The sequence below is a fragment of the Thamnophis sirtalis genome, unplaced genomic scaffold (genome assembly GCF_051295495.1).
Source record: "Thamnophis sirtalis isolate CommonGarterSnake01/CBP01778 unplaced genomic scaffold, rThaSir2_p1.2 scaffold_13, whole genome shotgun sequence".
NCBI lineage: Eukaryota > Metazoa > Chordata > Lepidosauria > Squamata > Natricidae > Thamnophis > Thamnophis sirtalis.
In genome coordinates this window covers 24,631,290-24,653,584 of record NW_028261393.1, presented here as the reverse complement: position 1 = coordinate 24,653,584, position 22,295 = coordinate 24,631,290, and the positions used below count along the sequence as shown (strand labels likewise).

Sequence of the window (22,295 nt, the reverse complement as noted above, 5' to 3'; positions counted from 1 at the left end):
CTCTAGAAACCTCTTTAAACTGTACACTTTTGGAGTATTTACAGTTGTGTACTCATTATGACTAGATTTCCTATATGATGATGATGATGATGATGATGATGATGATGATGATGATGATGATGATGATGATGATGATCATGGTGGTGGTGGTGGTGGTGGTGATTTTTAAGTCATGCAAAGCAAGGGATGCTAGAAACAGAAAACCAAATCTTTTGATAAGTTTAATGAAAATAAGTTTAGTTAGTTTAATGAAAAGAAGGACTAGGGGTGACACAATAGCAGTATTTCAATATCTCAGGGGCTTCCACAAAGAAGAGGGAGTCAAGATATTCTCCAAATCACCTGAGGGTAAAACAAGAAGCAACAGGTGAAAATTAATCAAGGAGAGAGTGAACCTACAATTAAGGAGAAATTTCCTGACAGAACAGTTAATTAGTGGAACAACTTGCCTCCAGAAGTTGTGGATGCTCCAACATTGGAAGTTTTTAAGAAGAGATTGGACAACCATTTATCTGAAATGGTATAGGGCTTCCTGCTTGAGCAGGGAGTTGGACTAGGAGACCTCCAAGATCCCTTCCAACTCTGTTGTTCTGTATTCTAAGTTGTTTGCATCTGAGAAAGCCTTTTATCCAAAGATGGATAAAGCATCTCATAATCTGAAACTCTTCAATTATAGATGACCAGGGAAAGCTGTGACTCTGTCCCTACTTATAGTAACCTAGATCTAACAAGAACCCACACTACCAATCTCTTTCTCCTGCCAGCAATCCTCTGATCTCTCTTCTTTCATCATACCTTCTCTGGTCCTGTTGCCTGCCAGCCAACTAGATAGCAAGCTGGATGCATGCCATGGTCTAGCAATAGAAATGTTCTTTTGGAAGAAGGAAATTCCTTTTTAGCAGTATCTTAGGATAGCAATTGCAAATGCAGAATTGGCATAGTTAAAACCAGGAATTCCGTAATCAAGCAATAAATCCAAGGAGACAAACTGAGTGGCTGAACCTCAGAGACTGAGAGGTGCTCCATGGATGCCAGCAGAGTCCTGCAGTTTGCTGGATCCCCCTCTGCCAGAGTAGAATTACTGGGTCTAACCCTTGTAGAATCACCCACACCAGGTCTATAGTCACTAGATGCCCCTAGCTCCACTCCCCCCCCTCCTCCTCCTCCTCCTTTGAAGACTTTTGTTCTTGTTGTTAGTTGCGAAGTCATGTCCAACTCATTGCGACCCCATGGACAATGTTCCTCAAGGCCCTCTACCATCCTCTGGAATACATTTAAATTCACACCTACTGCTTCTGTGACTCCATCCAGCTACCACCTTCTCTGCCGTCCCCTTCTTCTTTTGCCCTCAATTGTTCCCAGCATGAGGCTCTTCTCCAGTGAGTCCTTCCTTCTCATTAGGTGGCCAATGGATTTGAGTTTCCTCTTCAGGATCTGGCCTTCTAAAGAGCAGTCAGGGTCGATCTCCTCTAGGACTGACCGGTTTGATCATCTGGCAGGCCAAGGGACTCACAAGGAGTCTTCTCCAGCACCAGAGTTCAAAGGCCTCCATTCTTTGGTGCTCAGCCTTTCTTATGTTTGGAATGTTTGTTTGGAATGTTTATTTAATTTGTATGCCGCCCCACTCCCGAGGGACTCGGGGCAGCTAACAACCAAAGGTGGGAAGGGGTTACAAATAGGACAAAAGACAGACAGAGTAAAAAACAACAACAGTCCCACAATTCAAGTGGGGCTAGAAATCCATCAGCCCCAGGCCTGCTGGAACAACCAGGTCTTCATGGCTTTGCGGAAAGCCTGGAGGGTGGTGAGGGTCCAGATCTACACCTGGTCCACCTTTCACAGCCATACATTGCAATTGGGAAAACTATAGTCTTGTCTATACATACATTTGTTGGCAGGATGATGTATCTCCTTTTTAGTATGCTGTCTAGATTTGCCATAGCTTTCCTCCCCAGGAGCAAGCCTCTTTTAATTTCTTGGTGCAGTTCCCATCTGTGGTGATCTTGGAGCCCAGGAAACTACCTCCATTTCTTCCTTTGAACAGAATTTTATCTGAAGAACCTTAAAGTTATCCTTAGTTGTTCTGGTGTTACGAGTTCTGTGTCCCCCCCCTTTCACAAAATAACAAGTAATGTCAATTTGGCCATGGGTGCAATGTAAAGATCATTCACCAACCATTTGGTCAGTGTTGCAATCAGGTGACCCTTATGAAATGAGAGGATCCCAAAAGCAACTTTGTTTCCACTGTTTCTTCATGCAGCCTTTTCTACACCAGTTGTTCAGGCTGCTTTTCAGTACAGGTTTAGCACTCCTTTCTCCAATTTTCCCTTTTCCCACTTTGATATAGTGGAAGAAGTGGATTATCTAGATCAGGGGTCTCCAAACTTGGCAACTTTAAGCCTTGGCGGACTTCAACTCCCAGAATTCCCCAGCCAGCTTGCTGAAGTCCACCAAAGCTTAAAGTTGCCAGGGTTGGAGACCCCTGGTCCAGACCCATTTCAGTTAGGTTTCAGGCAAGATTTAGCATGGAGATAGTCTTGGTTGTGCTTGTAGATAACCTGGGGTAAGACCATGGATCCCTAAAATATGTCCTCTTTGTCGTAGAACCTTCCCTATGAATAAGACTCACCCTGATATTTGTGTAACTCCCACTGCACTGGCATGCTGGAAAGCCTTAAATACCTGGCTGTTCTCCCAAAGCCAGGTTTAGGGTGGTTGGGGCATGGCTGGATTATGTGTGCATATGACTGGTTGCATCTACCTTCAGTTGTTTATTCTTTTATAATTATTGTATTCTGATTTTTATGCTGCTGCTTTTATTATATAGCACCCAGAGTCAATTGGAGCTGAAGGATGCCTAAAGAGAATAAATTCCTCAATTGCACAATAACCCTTTAGCTCTTTTTGAGCATACATTTAGTGACCTTTTAGAATGTGCCCGTGAATGATGGTTGTGCAGAATCAAGTTTTGACAAATGTCTACCCCCCCACCAGTCTAGCCATTTGTCAATTTTTGCCTCTTCCACTGCCCAGTTCCTAGACCATGTTAAGTGACTGATGGATGATATGATGGGCTCCTCTAATTCTGAAGCTAACATTGACACCCTAGTAGACTCTCAGCCTGTAGTTCAGGAGACAATTGGCCGTCAGCCACCTGAGTGAGTCAAACTCAACAGAAATGGCTGCTATTTCAAAGAGCAAAAATTATAGGCTGGCAGCAAAAGAGGAGTGAGCAGCAGCCATCAGCACAGCTCCTCTGATTAGGCAAAGTCAGTAATTCTGGGTCTTGTCTTAGCACACTTTTAGCATGCTCCTAATCACCTCTTCTTGAAAACAACTTTTCACTATGGACTTCTGCTTCCTTATATTTTGGTTTCTTCTATTTCTTCCCCTGCAAATGGATTCTTAACTTATGACCCATGGATTGGCTATTTTATCTTAGCTCTAGACTATTAGATTGAAATGGATCTCTTCTTCGTGGCTGAATTTAAGCCTCAGCTATGAGTTACAGGCAACAGGTTCTTTCTCTGCAGATGTTTAGAGATAATTTACAGCTCCTCAGCTCTAATGTTATCTGCTTATTTATGGTCAGGTTAATCAACATATTGGAAAGATGCTAATTGACTCCTGTTTGTTTGCCACACCACCTAGTGCAGGATGGCTAGTGACATTTGCTGGTAGGGAAGAGAAACAGCTGGGAAAATCCACTAATTTTTGTCCTTAACATGCCCAGTACAATGTAAATAAAGAACAAATATACTAGGAGAAGGGTTGCCAACTTCACCTTGGTGTAACTTTTTAAAACTGGGTCAAAAACTGGTACACAGCAGTTAAACTGAGTTGCAAATAGAAAATCGATGCAAAGGCATTTCTCTCCATCTTATAAGCAACAGTTAATCTGAAAAGTACTTGAAAATAAAAATACAACAACCATTTTTTTACAACTACACCATATTGAGTTGTATCCCCATTCAACACGCTGTGTGGATATTATAATGGGATACTACTAAATTGTGGCCCATCAACTGAGCTTTTTGCGAAGATATGTTACTAAAGACATATTCAGCAAACAGACTGAAGTATGACGTGGTTTTTGTCCTCCAAAAAGTACAATTCTGAGTAATGCACATGAAATACCTGCCATAGGGAAATGGGAGCTAACAGATGGTTTACAATTTTCATAGCCAGCAAATTCTGAATTGATAGTAGGGACCAAATACTGAACTGAATATGGGGATAGATACAGGCAGAAGGAGGAATTTGAATAAAGACAAAGAACTCTTAATCCCTGAAGAACTACAAAGAGGGAAATCTGCAGGAGAATATGGCTGAGTTAGGAGCAGGATTCTGCCCAAGCCCGCCACCTGTTCTATTAGTGGGTAGAAATGACATGGAAACAAAGACTTGAGAAGACCGCAAATATCTTGACAGCAATGATGAAAACCCTGCCATCCTCAATTCTGTTGAAGTATACGTCAAATGGAAAGCCTTCATCGTGTGCAGCCCACAATCATAACATATGAATAAGTTAGTAGAAAAAGCTTATTGTCATCAGCCTTCCTCGTGGGGAAGTCATATTTACTTACAGTAATGGTTTCATTATGGAATCTGAGTTATCTTGCATGTGTGCTGTCAGAGTTAATAGCAGTCATTTGTAATGTCTTTGGTGCCATAGGGAGAAAGAAAGGAAATGTAGATTTTCCATCTTTAAATAAATAAACACATTTTCTTTCAGCTGCACAGAAACCGTGGCACAATCAGTAGCAGTCTCTCTTTCCTTGCTCTTGTTTCCTCCCACCAAAGTAAGATAGCTGGCAGCCATTCAAAACCATACTAGATGACTGAAATTCATTAATTAACAAGTTCAATATACGGGAAAATAGAAAGTGATGCTGAACCTACAATCACTAGAATTCTCACATCCTGCATCCTTCACATCCTGGACATAAATTGTTTCAACTTCTACCCTCAAAATGACGCTATAGGGCACTGCACACCAGAACAACTAGACACAAGGACAGGTTTTTCCAGAACACCATCACTCTGCTAAATAACCAATCCCCACAACAGTGTCAAATTATCTACTAAGACTGTATTAATATTATTCTTCTCTTCCTTCCTAGTACCTATCTCTTTCCACCTATGACTATAACCATGTTGCTTGTATCTTTCAATTTATATTGTTTTATTTGTTTCCTAGTATAATTTAATTGCTTATTAGTAACCTATGACTATCACTAAGTGCTGTATCTTATGATTCTTGATGAATGTATTCTATTTTATTTTTCTTTATGTACACTGAGAGCATTTGCACCAAAGAGAAATTCCTTGTGTGTCCAATCACACTTGGCCAATAAATAATTCTCTTCTATTCTACTCTACTCTATTCTATTCTAATTCATGAGTTCTACAATAGATCTACAATGGAGCTTCAACACCTCCAAGAGCATTCAAGAACCACAGCCCAAAGCCACAGATCCAGACTTGTAGAATTAGCAGCTGAGAACTATAAAGAATGACCTTTCTTATTTGGGGATCAAAGAGGCTTTCATTCAGTTTACATTTAGATAGAAATTTATTCATTTTTCTGTTGATCAATATTTAGTCAGGACATAATTTTTCTTTATTCCTAAATTCTTTATTTAAAAAATCTAATGGAATTTGCCCCAAACCATGCTCACAAATGCAAGTATTGTGTGGCTGTATACCTTAAATGGCTTGCAGAGCTTATATCTGTTCAATAGAAATACATGCCATGTTTCTTTGAAAATATGACTGGGTCTTATTTTCTTTTGACCCCCGAAAAAATGTCTAGGCCTTCTTTTTTTAGGGATGTCTTAATTCCCCCTTCTATGCCTTGCCTGGCTACTGAGCTGCTTCTTTCACAGCTGAAAGGATAGCCCCACATGCCTGTGCCTCGCCTGGCCACAAGACCACTTCTTTTGTGGCTCAAAAAAGGAAGTAACATGACCTACATGCCTCACACACCTTTGCCTACCTGTAAAGGTAACTCCAGCTACTGGTAGCCATCCACCCAAAAAAGCCTGCCGCCATCCACTCTAGCAAGCCTGGCTGTGCATGCACTTAAATAGGGTCAAACTTTGAGGGTAGGGCTTAGTTTTAATGCATGCACACAAAACAGTGCTGGGCCTTCTTTTTGGGGTGGGTCGTGTTTAAGGAGAAACACAGTATTAAATTCATATGTGAAAGAGATACGATCTTGGACAGGAATGAACAACCATTAGATGGCTGGGGAACATTTTTGGAAATCCATTGACCATAATGGGTCAATAGACAAAGATGGAATCATCTGGGGTCTTTTGAGGGGCAGGGGAGAAGCTTTTTAAAAAGTTTATTGTCTGAGTTTCCTCTCTCTGTTACTGATTTTCAGCAATAGTGATCAGAGGCAGTCTATAGGTCTATAAAGCATAGCTGAATAGGGCAGGGGTCTCCAACTTTGACAACTTTAAGACTTGTGGACTTCAACTCCCAGAATTCCTCTGCCAGCTTTGCTGGGAGTTGAAGTTCACAAGTCTTAAAGTTGCCAAGGTTGGAGACCCCTGGAATACGGAATTCTGGGAGTTGAAGGCCACACATCTTAATGTTGTCAAGGTTGAGAAATACTGCTCCAGATAGTTCATCCTTGAACAAAGAACTGGCAAATAATATGCCTGAAAGCCAAGTGAAAAATTCATCAGAATGGAAATTTCAACAATCTGTATCTTCAGAATGTGAGGCCATCTCAGAGACATATTCAGCAAACAGAAATGACTGTGAAAAACTCTTAAAGGAATCCCATGTTTGCACGCTAATGAAGCCCAAACAGAAAGATAAAAAGAAATGTTTACTTACACATAAAGTACACTTTTCTGGTCTCCAACCTGGCCTCCATCCCCCACAGTTAATGTATCATATCCTCTCTCCAAGTCAAATTCTTCAAAATTGAGTTTGATTACCTATCAAAGACATAAAGCATTAGGTTGGTTGATTCAATTGTTAAGGCAGAATCAGTTCATGCAACAGACACCACAAATAGGCAACATTCTTTCATAGCGACAGGATTTTTAGTCCTGACTGGAAAATTCTCAGGTTCATATCTCTCCAAATCACAACAATAATGTAATAAACTTTGAGCAAACTACATCTGACGGTATGACTCAGTGCATAAAACTGTTCTAAAATTGAACATATGAGAAAATGTGTTATGTAAGAGTTTAGAAAGGTCACGCCAGGAACCAACTCAAATCAACTTCCCAATAGATAGATGCCATACCTGGAATCTAAATCACATTGTTTTCATGGATTTCAGCTGACTCAATATATACAATCCCTTATGCCACCAGGCTCAAACTTTTGGGCTTGGACAACCTGGAACTATGCTGCCTATGGTCTGACCTAAGCATAGTACACAGAATTATCTGCTATAATGTCCTACCAGTCAATGACTACTTCAGCTTCAACTTCAATAATACACGGGCAAACAAAAGATACAAACTCAAGGTAAACAGTTCCAAACTTGATTGCAGAAAATACAACTTCAGCAACAGAGCAGTCAATGCCTAGAATGCTCTATTTGGCTTTGCTGTTACATCCTCTAACCCCTACAGCTTCAACCTTAAACTGTCTACTGTTGATCTCACCCCATTCCTAAGAGATCTGTAAAGGGGGCGTGCATAAGCGCACCAGCGTGCCTACCGTCCCGGTCCTACTGTCCCCATTTATTTGTACTCACTTCCTTTGCTCATGTCCAGGTTTATACTTATACCTGTTACCTTGTACATGTTCAACAAACTAAATAAATAAAATAAATAAATTTCTGATCCACTAAGGTTTCCCACCAAGCCCATAGAGTAATAACTGAAACTTTGTTCAATCAACCCTTCATTGGAGAAACATACTATCAACAAGAGTTTGTTGAAAGATTCCAGTGTTTGGAAACTAATAAATGAAGGTGATTTCAGATGAGAATAGTTCCAATTATAATTTGCTTTGTCCAGCCCATCTATTTCATAAAAAGAGAAGCTGCACAGGATACAAAGCTAGAATGAAGATGCTATCATTTTTCACGTGAACAAGAGTTTGATATAACACCAATCTGATCTAGTACCCTGATACTGTGCATGGAAATAACTGAGAATAGTTCTCCTTAAATAATTTGATAGTGATCTCCAAATTAAATAAGGGTGGAGATGGGAAGGAAGGATTTAGGATCAATTATGATTATTCATTCATGTTTGGATTCAGTTATTATGCTGGGATTGTAATGGACTCTTTTTCCTATTGAAATAGCAACCAGAGCCTTTGCTTAAACCATTATGATACTGGTAGAAATGACATAATCCGGGATTGGTAAATTTTTGTTTTATTTTCAAAATTGAGTTCTGCATTTCTATGAGGTTTTCTGGATTTTTATGTTTGTCAATGAGCAGTTGAGGTTGAAATGGCGGCTAAGCAGAAGCAAGAATTGAATGCATTTTCTTGGACTTTCACGTTTCATTTCTTTAAACAAATTAACAGATTTGGAAGGGACCTTATAGGTCATCTAGTGCAAACCCTCCACTCAAGCAGGAGACCCTACACCATTTCTGACAAATGGCAGTCCAATCTCTTCTTGAAAGTCTCAAATAATGAAGCCCCCACAACTTCTGAAGGCAACTTCTGTTCCATGGGTTGATTGTTCTCACTGTCAGAAAATTCCTCCTTATTTTTAGGTTGAATCTCTATTATACCTTCCTGTTTCTGACAGCCTTCCACCTGTAGGTTGTTGCACAGATCACGTTTGTCAAACTTGATCTTTTGCAGGCTATTTCTAAAACTGGGCTCTAAGTTGCATTAAATTAAATCTCAGTCGTAATTTAAAATACATATTGTTCCTTTGTTTTATAGCTCATCACTCAGTCAATTGTTATGAATGCGCATGCGACTGAAACATTAAATTAACCTTGGTGTCACAGTGATGTTCTCCTTAATGGTGCCATAAAGAAATGTTGACTTTGTTAACAAATCAATGTGTTAACTAAAGATCCTATCTTTATATTGAAAGAGACATTTTCTAAAGTGGAAGTAAGTAAATGTTGATTTAGAAACCCAGGAAGAATTCTCTTATGGCTTGAAAGAGAAAAATATGACGAATGGAGATGACAAATATTCAGAGCCGATTTCATAACTGTCCTACCACAATTGAATAAGCTTGTTTTGTTGATACACTTTTAATCTGCATAGTCATGTTGAACCGTGACAGTTCTGATCTAATGTTTGAATTGGAAATTGAATAGGCACTGGTACATTTTTTATAATTGAAAAGGGAAAGGGCTGGATGAATTTAAGCCAGCCTTAGAATTAAGTTACAAACATATACATTTCCAGATTAAATTAATAGGCATGGTTAAAGATAATATTAAATAAAACCCTGCTATTTTGAATAAAAACAAATGATATTGATGAAAAAAGACAGCCAACCTCTGATTTCATTTTTTCATTGGTGTATATGAATATTCTTTATTGGCCTAGGGGACCAAAAACAGAATGCAGAAAAGCAAAATAGCATAGACATAAATGAACATTTCTCTAATCCTGAATGGATTGGTTCTGATTGTTTTCCAAAGCTGTGTTTACACAAAGGACAGAGAAGCAGAAATTAAATTTAAGTGAGGGATGGAAGAAGATGGATGAAGATGGATGCTAAAAACATTTGTTCAAGTAAGACAGCACTGAGGCAAAATTAAGAAAACCATAGATTGAGTTTTCCTTTTCCTATTTTATCATTTGTTTTCAGGCACACTTTTTATCAAACAAAGCCAATCTAGATTTAAGCACTAAATCCTAATAAGTTAGCACGTTTGCTTGGTTTTCATCTTTTAATGACTGTGGTACAGATACAGGTTTTCTGACATTTAGCAAGCAACTGTAGCTGGTATTTTCAGCACACCTATGCACACCTATGCACACCTGATAACTACACTCCTTGTGTGTCTGCTTGGTGTCTGTGCATTTGTGCCAGTAAGAATTATCAGTGGTCACTATTTCATGTTGAAGCTGAAAATAAAGATAGTGCCCACAGCCACATTGACATTCAATGCTCAGATAAACTGATACTGTGAACAATAGCTGAAATAAATCTGTCACAATATTTTCATTATTTGATTCCTCCAAAAAATGTCTCTAATCAGAAGGATTCACCTTTGTCAAGTACCAACTTGGACTAAAAATATTTTTTTAAGTTTTTTATTGTTTTTATTAAAGAGAAACACAAAAGAAAAAAATCATCTTTCATTACATCTTGTAGAAAACGTATCCATTGGTTACAGGTATATTCCGTGCGTTATGGACTAAAAATATTAAAATCCACATAATGATGAAATAATGCAATTAATACAAAGAACAAAGGGTTGTCAAGTGACATGCTTCATTAATTAAAGCACCCATTCATGTAAATTGCATTTTAACAAGTTTGACCCTAATTAAATAGCTGCTTAGATTTTAATACCATGGAACATAACAAGGTTTGGGAGTCTAAGAATTATTTATGTATTTCTCCTGCCCTCTTTCCTCCCTCCTCTACTGTCTTCTTTGCCCTAGTTTTGTTTTTACTTTTAGTTAAAGGTTGAAAATTATTTAATGACTTTATATTACAAGAAACCTCCTGGCCAAAGGGATGACGAAAAGCTTGTTTTTTAAAAGTCACGGAGCCCTATTACACGGAAATAGGAAATTGCCATAAGGTTTTAAATGGAACAACCTATTAATCTATGGCAGGCTTTTAAACATTAATTTGAATATTGCAATACTATTTCATATTTATTTATTATTTATTTATTTTTGGGAGTGGTGCGATGGCTCAGTTGTTAAAGATGCTGAGCTTGTCGACTGGAAAGATAACAGGCTGGAGCACTGCACTATTCCTCTACTACCTCCTGCCCCCCTAGCAGTTTCAACTGACAAACACTAGAAAGAAAGGTTAAGAAAGAAGATGGACAACAGAAATGGAGAAGAAAAATCAAAGGAAACCACAGCTAGATCTCTTCACCCTTAAACGGTCCCACCCTCAAGAAATTCATCTGAATGAGCAAGACAGAAAAATGATAACTGTACAGGTAATCCTTGGATTACAACCATTTATTTTAACAACTGTTTGAACTGTTACAATGGCCCTGAGAAAAGATTGGAAGTTTTTAAGAAGAGATTGGACAACCATTTGTCTGAAATAATATAGAGTTTCCTAAGCATGGGGGTTGGGTTAGAAGACCTCCAAGGTCCTTTTCAACTCTGTTATTTGATTTCTATTCTATTCTATTCCAGTTCAAAAGAATGTGAGTAAATAAATAGGCACCACTTAATGGGAAGGTGACAGCATTCCGTGTGTATGTGATGCTGGCCAGATGACAACAGAAAATGAAAATGAGCACCACACTGTAGAGTTGGACATGACTGGACAGGGAAAATTGTACATTTTTTTAAAATGGTGTACATTCAAGTCACTAAGTTGATTCTTGTGACTGCTTGAACAAATCCCTGCACTTTTTGGGGGGTCCACTAGACCACTAGCAAAATATTCCCTATTTGCTGTCATTTAGTCGATTTCTGGATTTCTGAAATCACATCTGGAAGCTCTAAGATAGGAACTATGGGATATACAAGTCCCACACATCTCAAAAATATCATTGGAGGAAGGATATTTTAGCTTCTCTGAACTAGCATGTCTGACAGCACTTATGGAATGTCTTAACACTTATGAAATGTGCTACATGGAATCAGATCAGTGACCTGTTTAATTCACTATAATAGTGTAGGCTTTCACAGTTGGCATTCAACAAAGTTGTAATGAGCTTTCAGGCTGAGAGGTCATGGTCTAGTTTTCTTTTGATCTGCCAATGGGAATGGGCTCTTGAGGGACACACCACAGAGAAGGTCACTCTGAAGATGCCAGCCTGGTGAAATATTAAAAAAAACTAGAATGGAGTCATTCAGCGTGAAAAGTCCTTATTTAGTTGAGTGTTTCTCTAATTTCCAGCCAGCATTCGGGGAACTGAAGTCCACCCTTCTTAAAGTTACTTGTACGGTTAGACTTGAAGTAGAGAAGTGCAGGGGTCTGCAACCTTAAACACTCAAAGAGCCATTTGGACTCATTTATCACAGAAAAGAAAACACCGGGAGGCACAAAACCTGGGTGTGGCCAACACGACATCACTCACTCCTACAGTAACATGACCCCTCCTCCAGTTACTCCTATCCAGCTTTTGTGGCTCCCGGTGTTTTCTGTGGGAAACGGGTATCTCTCTGTGCATTTCTCTCTTTCTCTCTCTCTGTCTCTTTCTCTCTCTGTCTCTCTTTCTCCTTCTTTCCCCTTCCCTCCCTCCCTCCCTCCCCCCTCTCTCTCAAGCCAGGCAAGGAGTGACTGGAAGGGGTGGGCAAGGGGCAGGGCCAGCCAGTGGTGGGTTCAGCCAACAGGGAGCTACAGCAGGGGGATGAAAGAACCACATGTGGCTCCGGAGCTGCAAGTTGCTGACATCCAAGTTACTTGTAATTCAAGTAAATTTAGCCACTGGTGCTTATAGGATGTGGTTTATGGCTAAGGGTGGTCTGTGAATCCACTCTATCGGTCTATTCAATAAACTACACTGAAGCAAACCAAGATTCAGCTAAAGGGCAAAACTAGCTTTCTACTGAATTTATGACAAGTGCATCTGTTGTGTTTGCTGTTATGAAAATGGATATTTTTAGCCTGCTACATTTTTGTCTGATAGAAGCAGCCACCCATTGGAGAAAAAAAATCAGGATACTAACTGATTCTAATAGAAGTGAATTCAGCACATGATTTGTATTCTTTATTCAGCCTTGGTTTTCAGCTACACATTTCTGCAACCCCAGCAGAATCTGGGGACACCAATAAAATGTTAAAAGGAATTGATTTGTTTTTGTCCTCCTCCCTACTTTCTCTATCTCTCCTCTGCCTTGTCTGGCTGAAAGAGAGAAAAAAACCCACAGGACTTTGAGGCGCATCCCAAGCCATTTAAATGCTGGGAAGTGCTACAGACATCAAACTTGAAACAGCACTTTGCACTAATAGCAACAAGCAGAAGGCTGCCAAGAGGGTGTCTGTGACCTTTTTTTTAAAAAAAAAAACCCATCAAAATAGATTTGGACCAATCATCTAATTCCCAGACACAAGCATTAAGAAAGTGAAGGGAGCAGAAGTAGAAAACACGAAACACACCAAGAACAAGTTTGCTAGGGCAACAGCTGGTGTAGTAGGATTAGCAAAGAAAGCATATTTTGTTCCTTCGCTTCCTCTGCCTGAAGGAACATTCTCCCTTTACACATCTTGGTTGCCATGTGTCAGAAACAGATGGAGGGAATGTTTTATCCCTGTGGGTTGCCCAACTGCCCCTTCCAGGGGGAGACCTTCACTTTATGAGGAGGAGGAGAAGAAAAAAAGTTCCTGCACTTGGAGGGCAGGTAAAATGGGGTGGGGACTAGTAGGCTGGGTTCCCAAGAAGGAGAGGGTGCATTCCCATGGAATAAGAGGCACTCAGTTGTGTGAGAGAAAGAGGGTGAAGACAGCCCCACCCTAATAGTTCACAGAGTATGTGGTAGATACAGAAGGCTAAGCATTGGTGGGATTCAAATAATTTTAACTACCGGTTCTCTGCCCTAATGACCAGCTGGGTAGGCAGGGCTCGGTGGTCATGTGACTGGGTGGGCATGGCCAACACAACATCACTCACGTCAATGGGTGCTTTGCCTTAACTGTTACAATGTAATAATGGTTAACTGAAGAGGCAATTTCTGTAAGCAGGGCAATAAAGATTAGGCTAGAAATAACACCAGCAGGTCTCCTTTTTATCTTACAGGATTAGCCCTGTAAAGTGGAAAAAAAAACCAAAAGGAGACTTCTTCCAACAACCGGTTCTCCCAGCTGCTTAGAAAGTTAACAACCGGTTCTCCTGAATAGGTTCGAGCTGACTGAATCCCACCACTGGATAGATCTTTGTTATGTAGAATAGACTGGCTCAGGCCTTAATGGCCCATTAACAAAGGTGGGAGGGGGGGCAGAATTTTTGCCTCCCTTTTAGGGGAAATATTCTGCCCTTTTAATGTTTCCGGCAAGATTCTGTCTAGAGGTGTGGGATAATAAAGAAATTCAGCTTGGAAGATTTTTTTCTTGTTTTTGGAGCCTAACAGAAAAGCACTGAATTCCAGAACCCCCAGAAATATGCTTTCCTTTTTATTCCCTTTCTTTTCCGCACCTCTTCCCTTTCTTATGGTTATAGATCATATATTTGTTATTACGAAGCAAGCAAAGCCAGCACTTTCAACCCATATTTTTTTTTGTTGGGGAGAAAGCACGGGGGAGGTAGCAGAGTCTGCTTGTTGTGGCCTGCCGTGGAGCTGGCAGCAGAGTCAGGGAATGAGGAGGTTGGGGAAAGGAATGGGCCAGTCCTGGAGGCTGGGGAAGGCTCAGACTCTGTGTCGGAGGCAGAGACGGGGCCGAGGCCGTCTGGCAGTGATCAGGTGCCTATAGAGCTAAACAGCAGTGAGGCAGCAGAACAGCTAGAGCCTGTTCCCAGTGTGCACATGCGCAGAACTGCCAGAAGAAAAAAACAACTCAGAAATCAGGGTAGACTTGAGAGTAAAGTCACAGATGGAAGGTGAATGGCCCCTCCATAGGAAATAAAAGAGGAGTGAAAGGGGAGTGGCCTTTTGCAGGAAACAATTCATTCATTCATTCATTAGATTTTTTTTCAGGAGCATGAAGATCTGCCCATGAATCTCAGAGACTCTGTGCCCAGTCTTTCCTTGCACAGTACCTCATTTGGAAAATATTTATGTGGCAGCTTTCCAAGATAGATAAGGTCTGTAGTCATAAATATTCCTTTGAAAGACTGTTTGCCAAGCCTTGCTGAATGTGAATGAAAGGAATTCACATTCATTTAATAAAAGGGGTTTTGTCGGGACTAGGACTCTGCCTCATGCTTTTTGAGGAAGCCTAGGTCAGAACACAACTGAAATTTACCATCCTCTCTTTCGCCTGATGATGAAGTTGATGGGGGTGGCACAATCTCAACCAGAGATGCAACATACATAAAACACAGGCAGAGCTTTGATTACACTATCATGACTACTGTCTTGGCTTTTTCCCCCTTACTCTATGGACACCCCTGGTCTTACTTCAGATTAGTTTTGAAAACCACTACAATTGAGTGTGAAAACCTGAGGATGGAAGGATAAGGCCATGTAGCTGGGCCATTTGATCATGATATGTGGAAATGATCAAATAAGAGCACAGGAGAAAGATACCCAGGCAACCATCCTGCCAAAGAATCTCAGTCTATGGATGAAGAATAGGCATGGGAAGCATTTCAGAAGAGACGTTTGTTAGAATATTCATGACTGGGAGAGACATGGTAACAAGGTCAGCCAATGAATAGGCACAGCAACTAAGTCAGACAATGGGAGCTTAAACAGATCTGAGTCTGTGCTGAGAATTGAAACTGAAACTACTCTCTGCTCTGAACTCTGAAATGAAACTAACTGTTCTCTCCTGCTTGTGTTCTGCTTGCAACTTCTACCACATTGAAAAATCTACTATTGGTATTGTACATTTATTCATCTGTTATTATGTATATAAAGAAGTTAATGAATCCAGCTGAGTCAGTTATCTGTGTGTGCTTCCTGGATTTGATTTTTCTGCAACAAACTCTGACAACCTTCCCTAGTTTTCTGGAGAGTAAAAAGAAAACAAAGAGGAGTATTTTCAGACTTGCAAGATTAATGTTAGCTCTGCAAAGTAGCCCAGACAAGAAAGGAGTGTAGTAAGGGGAAGGCAACAGTCACACAGGGAGATTTAGGCAAGAAGAGGACAAAGAGAGAGAACATAAAAGCTATGGAAGTGGGAAAGTAAAATGCCTTTATCAAGTGATCCTATTTTTATTAAGGATTCTAGGATGCCAAGGAAACCAACCTGACATTAGTTATACCCTTATAAAGAACCCCTTTCCAGAAACCTGTTTCTAGTCCAGCTACTCTAAAATGTTATTTTGTTTTGTTTTGTTTTGGGGATAAACAGTTGTGAAGCTGATGCAGCTGCTCCTTTTTAACAGGTTGCCATACTTGGGATAGATGAAGTGGCTCAGTTATGAGCAGGTCTTGTCAGGCACAAGTAGGGAGAACTAGCAGTGTAAGGTTTAAAGATACCAGTTTATTGTATTCTGCTTATTAAATAGGAATCTCCCAAGATTGTCAACTTTAGCCTGGGAGTAGGCTAGATAGAGCATAAGCGGATTCAGTTTTGGATTTCTTGTAGCTGCACAAGGACTCAAGACAAACTGTGCTTGAGGCTTCCCCCCTGTCTGGCTGGGTGATTCCCATCTGGGTATGATTCTGTCCTATACCCTAAATCATGTTCTTCTTCAAATGCTTTGCTTCTGCATATTAACTCCTGGAAAAAGAGATACATTTATTCTGGAAATAAGGGTGTGTGTTAAGGAGTGAAAAGCAAAAAAGAAAAGGGAAAACAGAGTACATTTTAGACTTTTCTAAAGAAATAATCAGTTGTGATGTTTGCTGTTTGCTGTCTCTCAGATGAAATTATGCTCAGGCCAAATTATATCAGCAACAAAATAAATAAATAAAATGATATAAATCAATGAATGTAAAGATTTTAAAGCATGAACAAGTGTTAAAACCATTTTACTTGTAAATTAATATCCCCGGATACCTGACAGATAATGCAAGGGCATTTCTATTAGAAATAGCAGACTGAATTGAAACAGGAAAAGAAGATGATTAGATTATTGCTGAAACTGCTCATATATTTTTTTTAAATCTGAGTAAGCAGACTGTTACATATCTGTCCACCAATAAGATGTTGCTTAAATGTTGCTAGACTGAACAGATGGTCAATAATCAAATATAGTTTGATATGCAGTTGCACTTATTTTCTTTGCTACAATTCCCATTCTACCTCTCAAATACCAACTATGGGTTGACTTGTTGGTCTGGATCAGTGTTTCTCAACCTTGGCAACTTTAAGAACTCCCAGAATTCCCCAGGCTTAGCCCAGGAATGATGTAGAGCAATCAAGTCAGAGTTCCGTTCTTTATTTGCTAACACACAATAGACAGAATCTTGCAAGACTAAATCCTTACTACTGAGGCCCAACAAATGTAATCTAGGTGATTATAACTATTTTAACTCTCTTCCACTGTGTCCTATCCAGCTCTGAACTGTGTTGCTTCTTGCCTCAACCCCCTCCTTAACATGTGTTCCCTTCTTGCAAAAAAACTGTCCCTTCACAATGCCTCCCCCTCCATAGGCACCATACCTCACGGCAGTGGAGCTATTCAGCCGGTTCGCACTAGTTTGGGCGAACCGGTAACAGTGGTGGGAAGCTCCGTCCACCTGCCTGCACATCATCACATCCCATTTTTGACATTTGCGAACAGGTAGCGAAGGTAAGTGAATACCACGCCTGCCTCACAGGCTTGAAAATTCTGGGAATTGAAGTCCACGCATCTCACATTTTTCAAGCTTAATAAACATTGGTTTATGTTGTCTTGTATAACATTGAAAACCCTTCTTAACAGAATTCCCTGCAAAGACCAATTGTTTTGGAAGGTGATCCTCTGTCCTGAAGACCAATTCCCTTTTCAGACAAGATCCAACATTGAGTTGCCCAATAATGCATCCAGAAGACCTACCTTGGCTGGATTGACAGCTGTGATCACCCACACACAGTATGCATTGTTATCATACTGGACAGGATAATTAGGAGATGTGATAACACCACTGGGCCCTCGGAGGTACGTATCACACATTCTAGCTGTGGAGTTGAGAAAAAAAAGAAGAAACAGGAAATCTATTTGTGGATGGAACTTTTGTTTGCAATGTTCCTTCTCTTAAGGGCCTAGAAAATGAAGCAGTGTGGAAGGAGGTACATTTCTTTGTTTTACCATTTCTATCAGTCAAGTTGTAGGATGGTAGAAAGAAAAAAAGATTTTGCACAAAATATATGATCATGAACCAAAAGCATCTATTAATCACATCGATGGAGCCCTCAAGGATTCTAATCTCCATGCCCTTCCCAAACCACGTCTCTGTGGTCATGTGGTCAGCATGACTAAATGCTGAAAGCGCATGGAATGCTGTTCCCTTCCCACCAAAGGTGGTTCCTATTTTTCTACTTGCATTTTTACATGCTTTTGAACTGCTATGTTGGCAGAAGCTGGGACAAGTAATGGGAGCTCACTCCGTTATGTGATGCTAGGGATTTGAACCACCAATCTGTCAATATTTCTGATTGACAAGCTCAGTGTCTTAGTCACTTAGCCACCACATCTTATAGAGAAATGGATTCCTTTATTTTGCTTCTACATCTATGTTCCTAGGAGTAAGCCTCGCTGGACAATTACCTGAATAATGCATAGAGGATAACATTTTAACAGTTGGCCATGAAAAAGATAAAAAATGGTTGAAGCTCTACAAGTGTTTTACAAATTGAATCCCAAAATTAACAGCATGTCTTGGGTCTGAACTGTGTAAGGCCATTTTCTAACAATTCTCTGTGAGGTCATTGCCAGGATACATCTTAGAAAAAAAGGCAATTCATCAAGTTTTTCTACTTAGGTCAGATATAAGGGTCATTAACAAAATAACTCATAAGCTACTTTGGTGGCATTAGCTGCATTTGTTAGAATTGAGATTTCACTGTTTCTTCAAAGAAACAATGACTCTGAGGAGGCCTGTTTACAACCTGGAACTCCTACATGCTTCCTAAGATTTAGGCAAAAGTCTCTAGGAGAGGGGGACACGGTGGCTCAGTGGTTAAGACACTGAGCTTGTCAATCAGAGAGCTTGGCTGTTCAGTGGTTCGAATCCCTAGCGCCGCGTAACAGAGTGAGCTCCTGTTACTTGACCCAGCTTCTGCCAACCTAGCAGTTCGAAAGCATGTAAAAAATGCAAGTAGAAAAATAAGGACCACTTTGGCGTTCTGTGCACCTTTGCCATTTAGTCATACCAGCCACATGACCATGGAGACATCTTCAGACAGCGCTGGCTCTTTGGCTTTGAAATGGAGATGAGCACCGCCCCCTAGAGTCAGCAATGACTAGCACATATGTGCAAGGGAAACGTTTACCTTTTACCTCTAGGAGAGGACTATACTTCTGAAGCCATTAGAGGTAAGCACCTTGCCCTAAGTGTCCTATCTTGCTATATCTGCACACAGATCTTCCAACCTAATCAAAATTGTGTGAATTTAAGAATTTATGTGCAGGTACATGCACATGCACACTCTCCCCTCCCCCAAGGCACACAAAAAAGAGGCACATGCAGGAATCTAATAATTTCTTCTCCTAAAATTCCATGGCTGTCCTCATCCAGGTAAGACTTAGATTAGACTTTAAAGATTTAGGATAGTATGCAATATTAAAGATTTCTTATGGAATATGTTGTAGCAATATTTTACTTTTGGGAGATTATTTTTCATCTTTTTTTTTTTTTGTTAAATCATTTCCCAAAAAGAAAAGTTCTACTTTTCTTTTAAAGGGGCTCTTTTTTCCTGAACATTTTTCTTAGCGATGCTGAATATTCTCCATACTCAAACCAGTAGTGATTCAGCTCACAAGACCTCAGAATAAGCTTTTGACATGAAGTCAGTTGTCTTGCTGTGAGACTAACCTGAAGAATGCCCTGAGTCTTAAGAAGATCCTATCAAGCGGCTGTTTTGGGTTGATCTTTTACCTTTATACCATGGGGTAGAAATTTTACACTCTTTCTTCTTCTTGCAAAATAAAGTGAAATCTGTTTAACTAGCAGCCGTGAATGCAGAGATTTAGGTTTGGTTACAAAACAAGTTTAAGTGTTCAACTGTTTTAGAGCACTCCTACATTGTACAAAATGGCTGCAACTTTTTTTTTTGGAAGACTTAATCAAATCTTAATGTAATAAATATTTCATGAGAGGCAGATAAATTAAGCCTAGACTGCAGAGATGACAGCCTTTATCTAAGACATTTTGACTAAAACAAAGAAAATGAGATTTTAGAAGAAAACAAGCTGAATAGGAACAGAAAACTGCTTTGTATTCTGTCAGATCAAAAGATTAACTAGCCAGAACTGTATGGAATATTTTTCCCTATTAATTGTGATGAGCCGTGAGAACAACCTTCTCACAGGAGGAAGAGTCCCAGACCAGGCAATGGTCAGACAGGAGAACAAATCCCAGTTCATAGAACAAATGGGAAGGGAAAGTACTTCAGAAGATACGCCCCTCCCCAGTTTTCTGAAAAGTATAAATAAACAAGTAAAGTCTTGTTTCTGCAGCCTTACAATAAAAGTGATCTTAGTACTCATGGTTTTTTTTTTTTCTGTCTGGATTATCTCAAAAGGTGACAACAATCTTTCAAGTCTGAAAACCTCTTTCCTCTCCCCTGTCCTTACTTCCTAGAGGATATGGGAAGGTCCCTTCTGATGGAATGAAGCAAGGCCTGCCACATACTGAAAAATATTGTACTGTGGGAAACTGGAAGGGGGGATTGTATGAAGCATGGGAGCCAAAATAACATTTCATCTCAGAAAGTCATGGTCACTTCATCCCTGCACCTGGACCGATGTGGATGGGAGGAATTTTCCTTCATGGCAATGACTGATTGGACCATGTGATAGACATGTGGTTGCTGGAAAAGGTCTTGAACTTTCAACTGTGTGGAGAAAACCTGGAAGCTTTCAGATTCAGGTTTTTTCCAGATGTGCCAATATGACATCTCTAATAAAATGGAACTTTGAGGAATTTCAAACCTTGGAGTTTTACTCATTGGGGGTGTTACTTGGAACCCTGACCTTAACCCAAATCTGCTCTAAAGTAACTACCAGCTCCCCCAAAATCTGGGGTGCTATCTGGGGTCCTGAACCACAAGTGTCCACCCAAAACTGGGGGGGGGGGAATGAAGACTCAGGACAGACAGAGCACAGAGAGAAGACTGACAGAAGGAGTGGATAGCTAGGAGAGACCTGATGCATTCCAGAGGAGTAAGATATAACATAGCCTAGATATCATTTGTGAGAGAAAGAGAGCGAAGACAGACACTTCTTAATAGTTCACAGAGTATATAGTGGATGAGCAGAGTGGAATCCTCAGTCTGGCATGATTTTGCCTTTACATGGTAAAGAACAAGGAACTTAGCTTGGAAGATTCACCACATGTTTTTCTTGGTTTTGGGCTGGACAGAAGATACAACACACTACAAATCCCATCATCTTCCAAATGACTATGGTTGTACTTCTTGAGGAATGATGAGTATATGGGCTACCAATTCTCATAGTTCCTTAATTTGGTTTTCTGGCCTGAACAGAGAGCTGCATTCAACAGCCTAACTGTCCCTTCCAACTATATGATTCACTCTGTGGAGAACTTTCAATTGGAGAAGACTGACAAAAGGCAAAGACTGAATATGTGGAAATAAAATCCAGGAAATATTTTACATAATAAAAGATCAAAGATCAAAACCATGTTGGACAACTGATGGGAGACCACCTGTCCCCATGTTTACTGTCATTCTAAGACAATAGCTGTGAAGGTTAAGAGTTGCCAGATTCATCTTCTGCCAGCAAAAAGATTGCATAATATTTTCTGAAAAACTTAAACGTGGGTTTATGGACTGTATAAGAGAGAATCAAGAGCATACTTATGGGGCACTCCCTAAATAACAGTGCATTTACTTCCAATGACCCACGGTTACTGGGTCTGACTTTCTTATATATAAATGTCCACGTGAGGTCCTTATAAATTTGGCCTGGCATGCAGAGGCATCATAGGCATCATAGATCACATCAAACAAACTCTCTCCAATGTTTAATTAGTCGCATAAAAATTCATTTCTGCATAGCGGGCAGGCCCAGAAGGTAAATTCTATTATTTTCATGAAAGTGCATATGAATGCATTAGAGTGTATGGACTGAAGTCTATTTGTACTATGCATTCCCAGTGGACAGCTCCCTGACATGTTTAGTTGCTACTATTGAAAAAGTTTTCATCTATTATTTGAACACACTATAGAAATAGAAGACATGCAAACAAAGAACAAGGATTCTTTCATTACAGGACACACTCTTCTGTCGAGAGGGGTAACCTCTCAGGCTTGGAAGCCATCGGGAGATAGGGCCTCAAGCCTGCCACATATTCAAACATAATTACCTTGGGAAACTGGGAGGGGGGACGGTATGGAGCTTGGGAGATGTGTAGTCAAAATAACATTCCTTCTCAGAAAGTCAAGGTCATTTTGTCCCTGCACCTGGACA

The 22,295-nt window shown here is 40.1% G+C and overlaps 1 protein-coding gene across 1 annotated transcript in view; it reads right to left on the bottom strand.

The window, feature by feature from the left end:
* The window catches only part of CSMD2 (CUB and Sushi multiple domains 2), a 771,224-nt gene that overhangs the window by 320,427 nt on the left and 428,502 nt on the right, over positions 1-22,295 (bottom strand). The window contains exons 10-11 of the mRNA XM_087728138.1: positions 17,700-17,821; positions 6,853-6,956 (exon numbers count right to left, since the gene is read on the bottom strand). Coding sequence (XP_087584264.1) covers positions 6,853-6,956; positions 17,700-17,821 — 226 coding nt within the window. The remainder of the gene's footprint in view (positions 1-6,852; positions 6,957-17,699; positions 17,822-22,295) is intronic.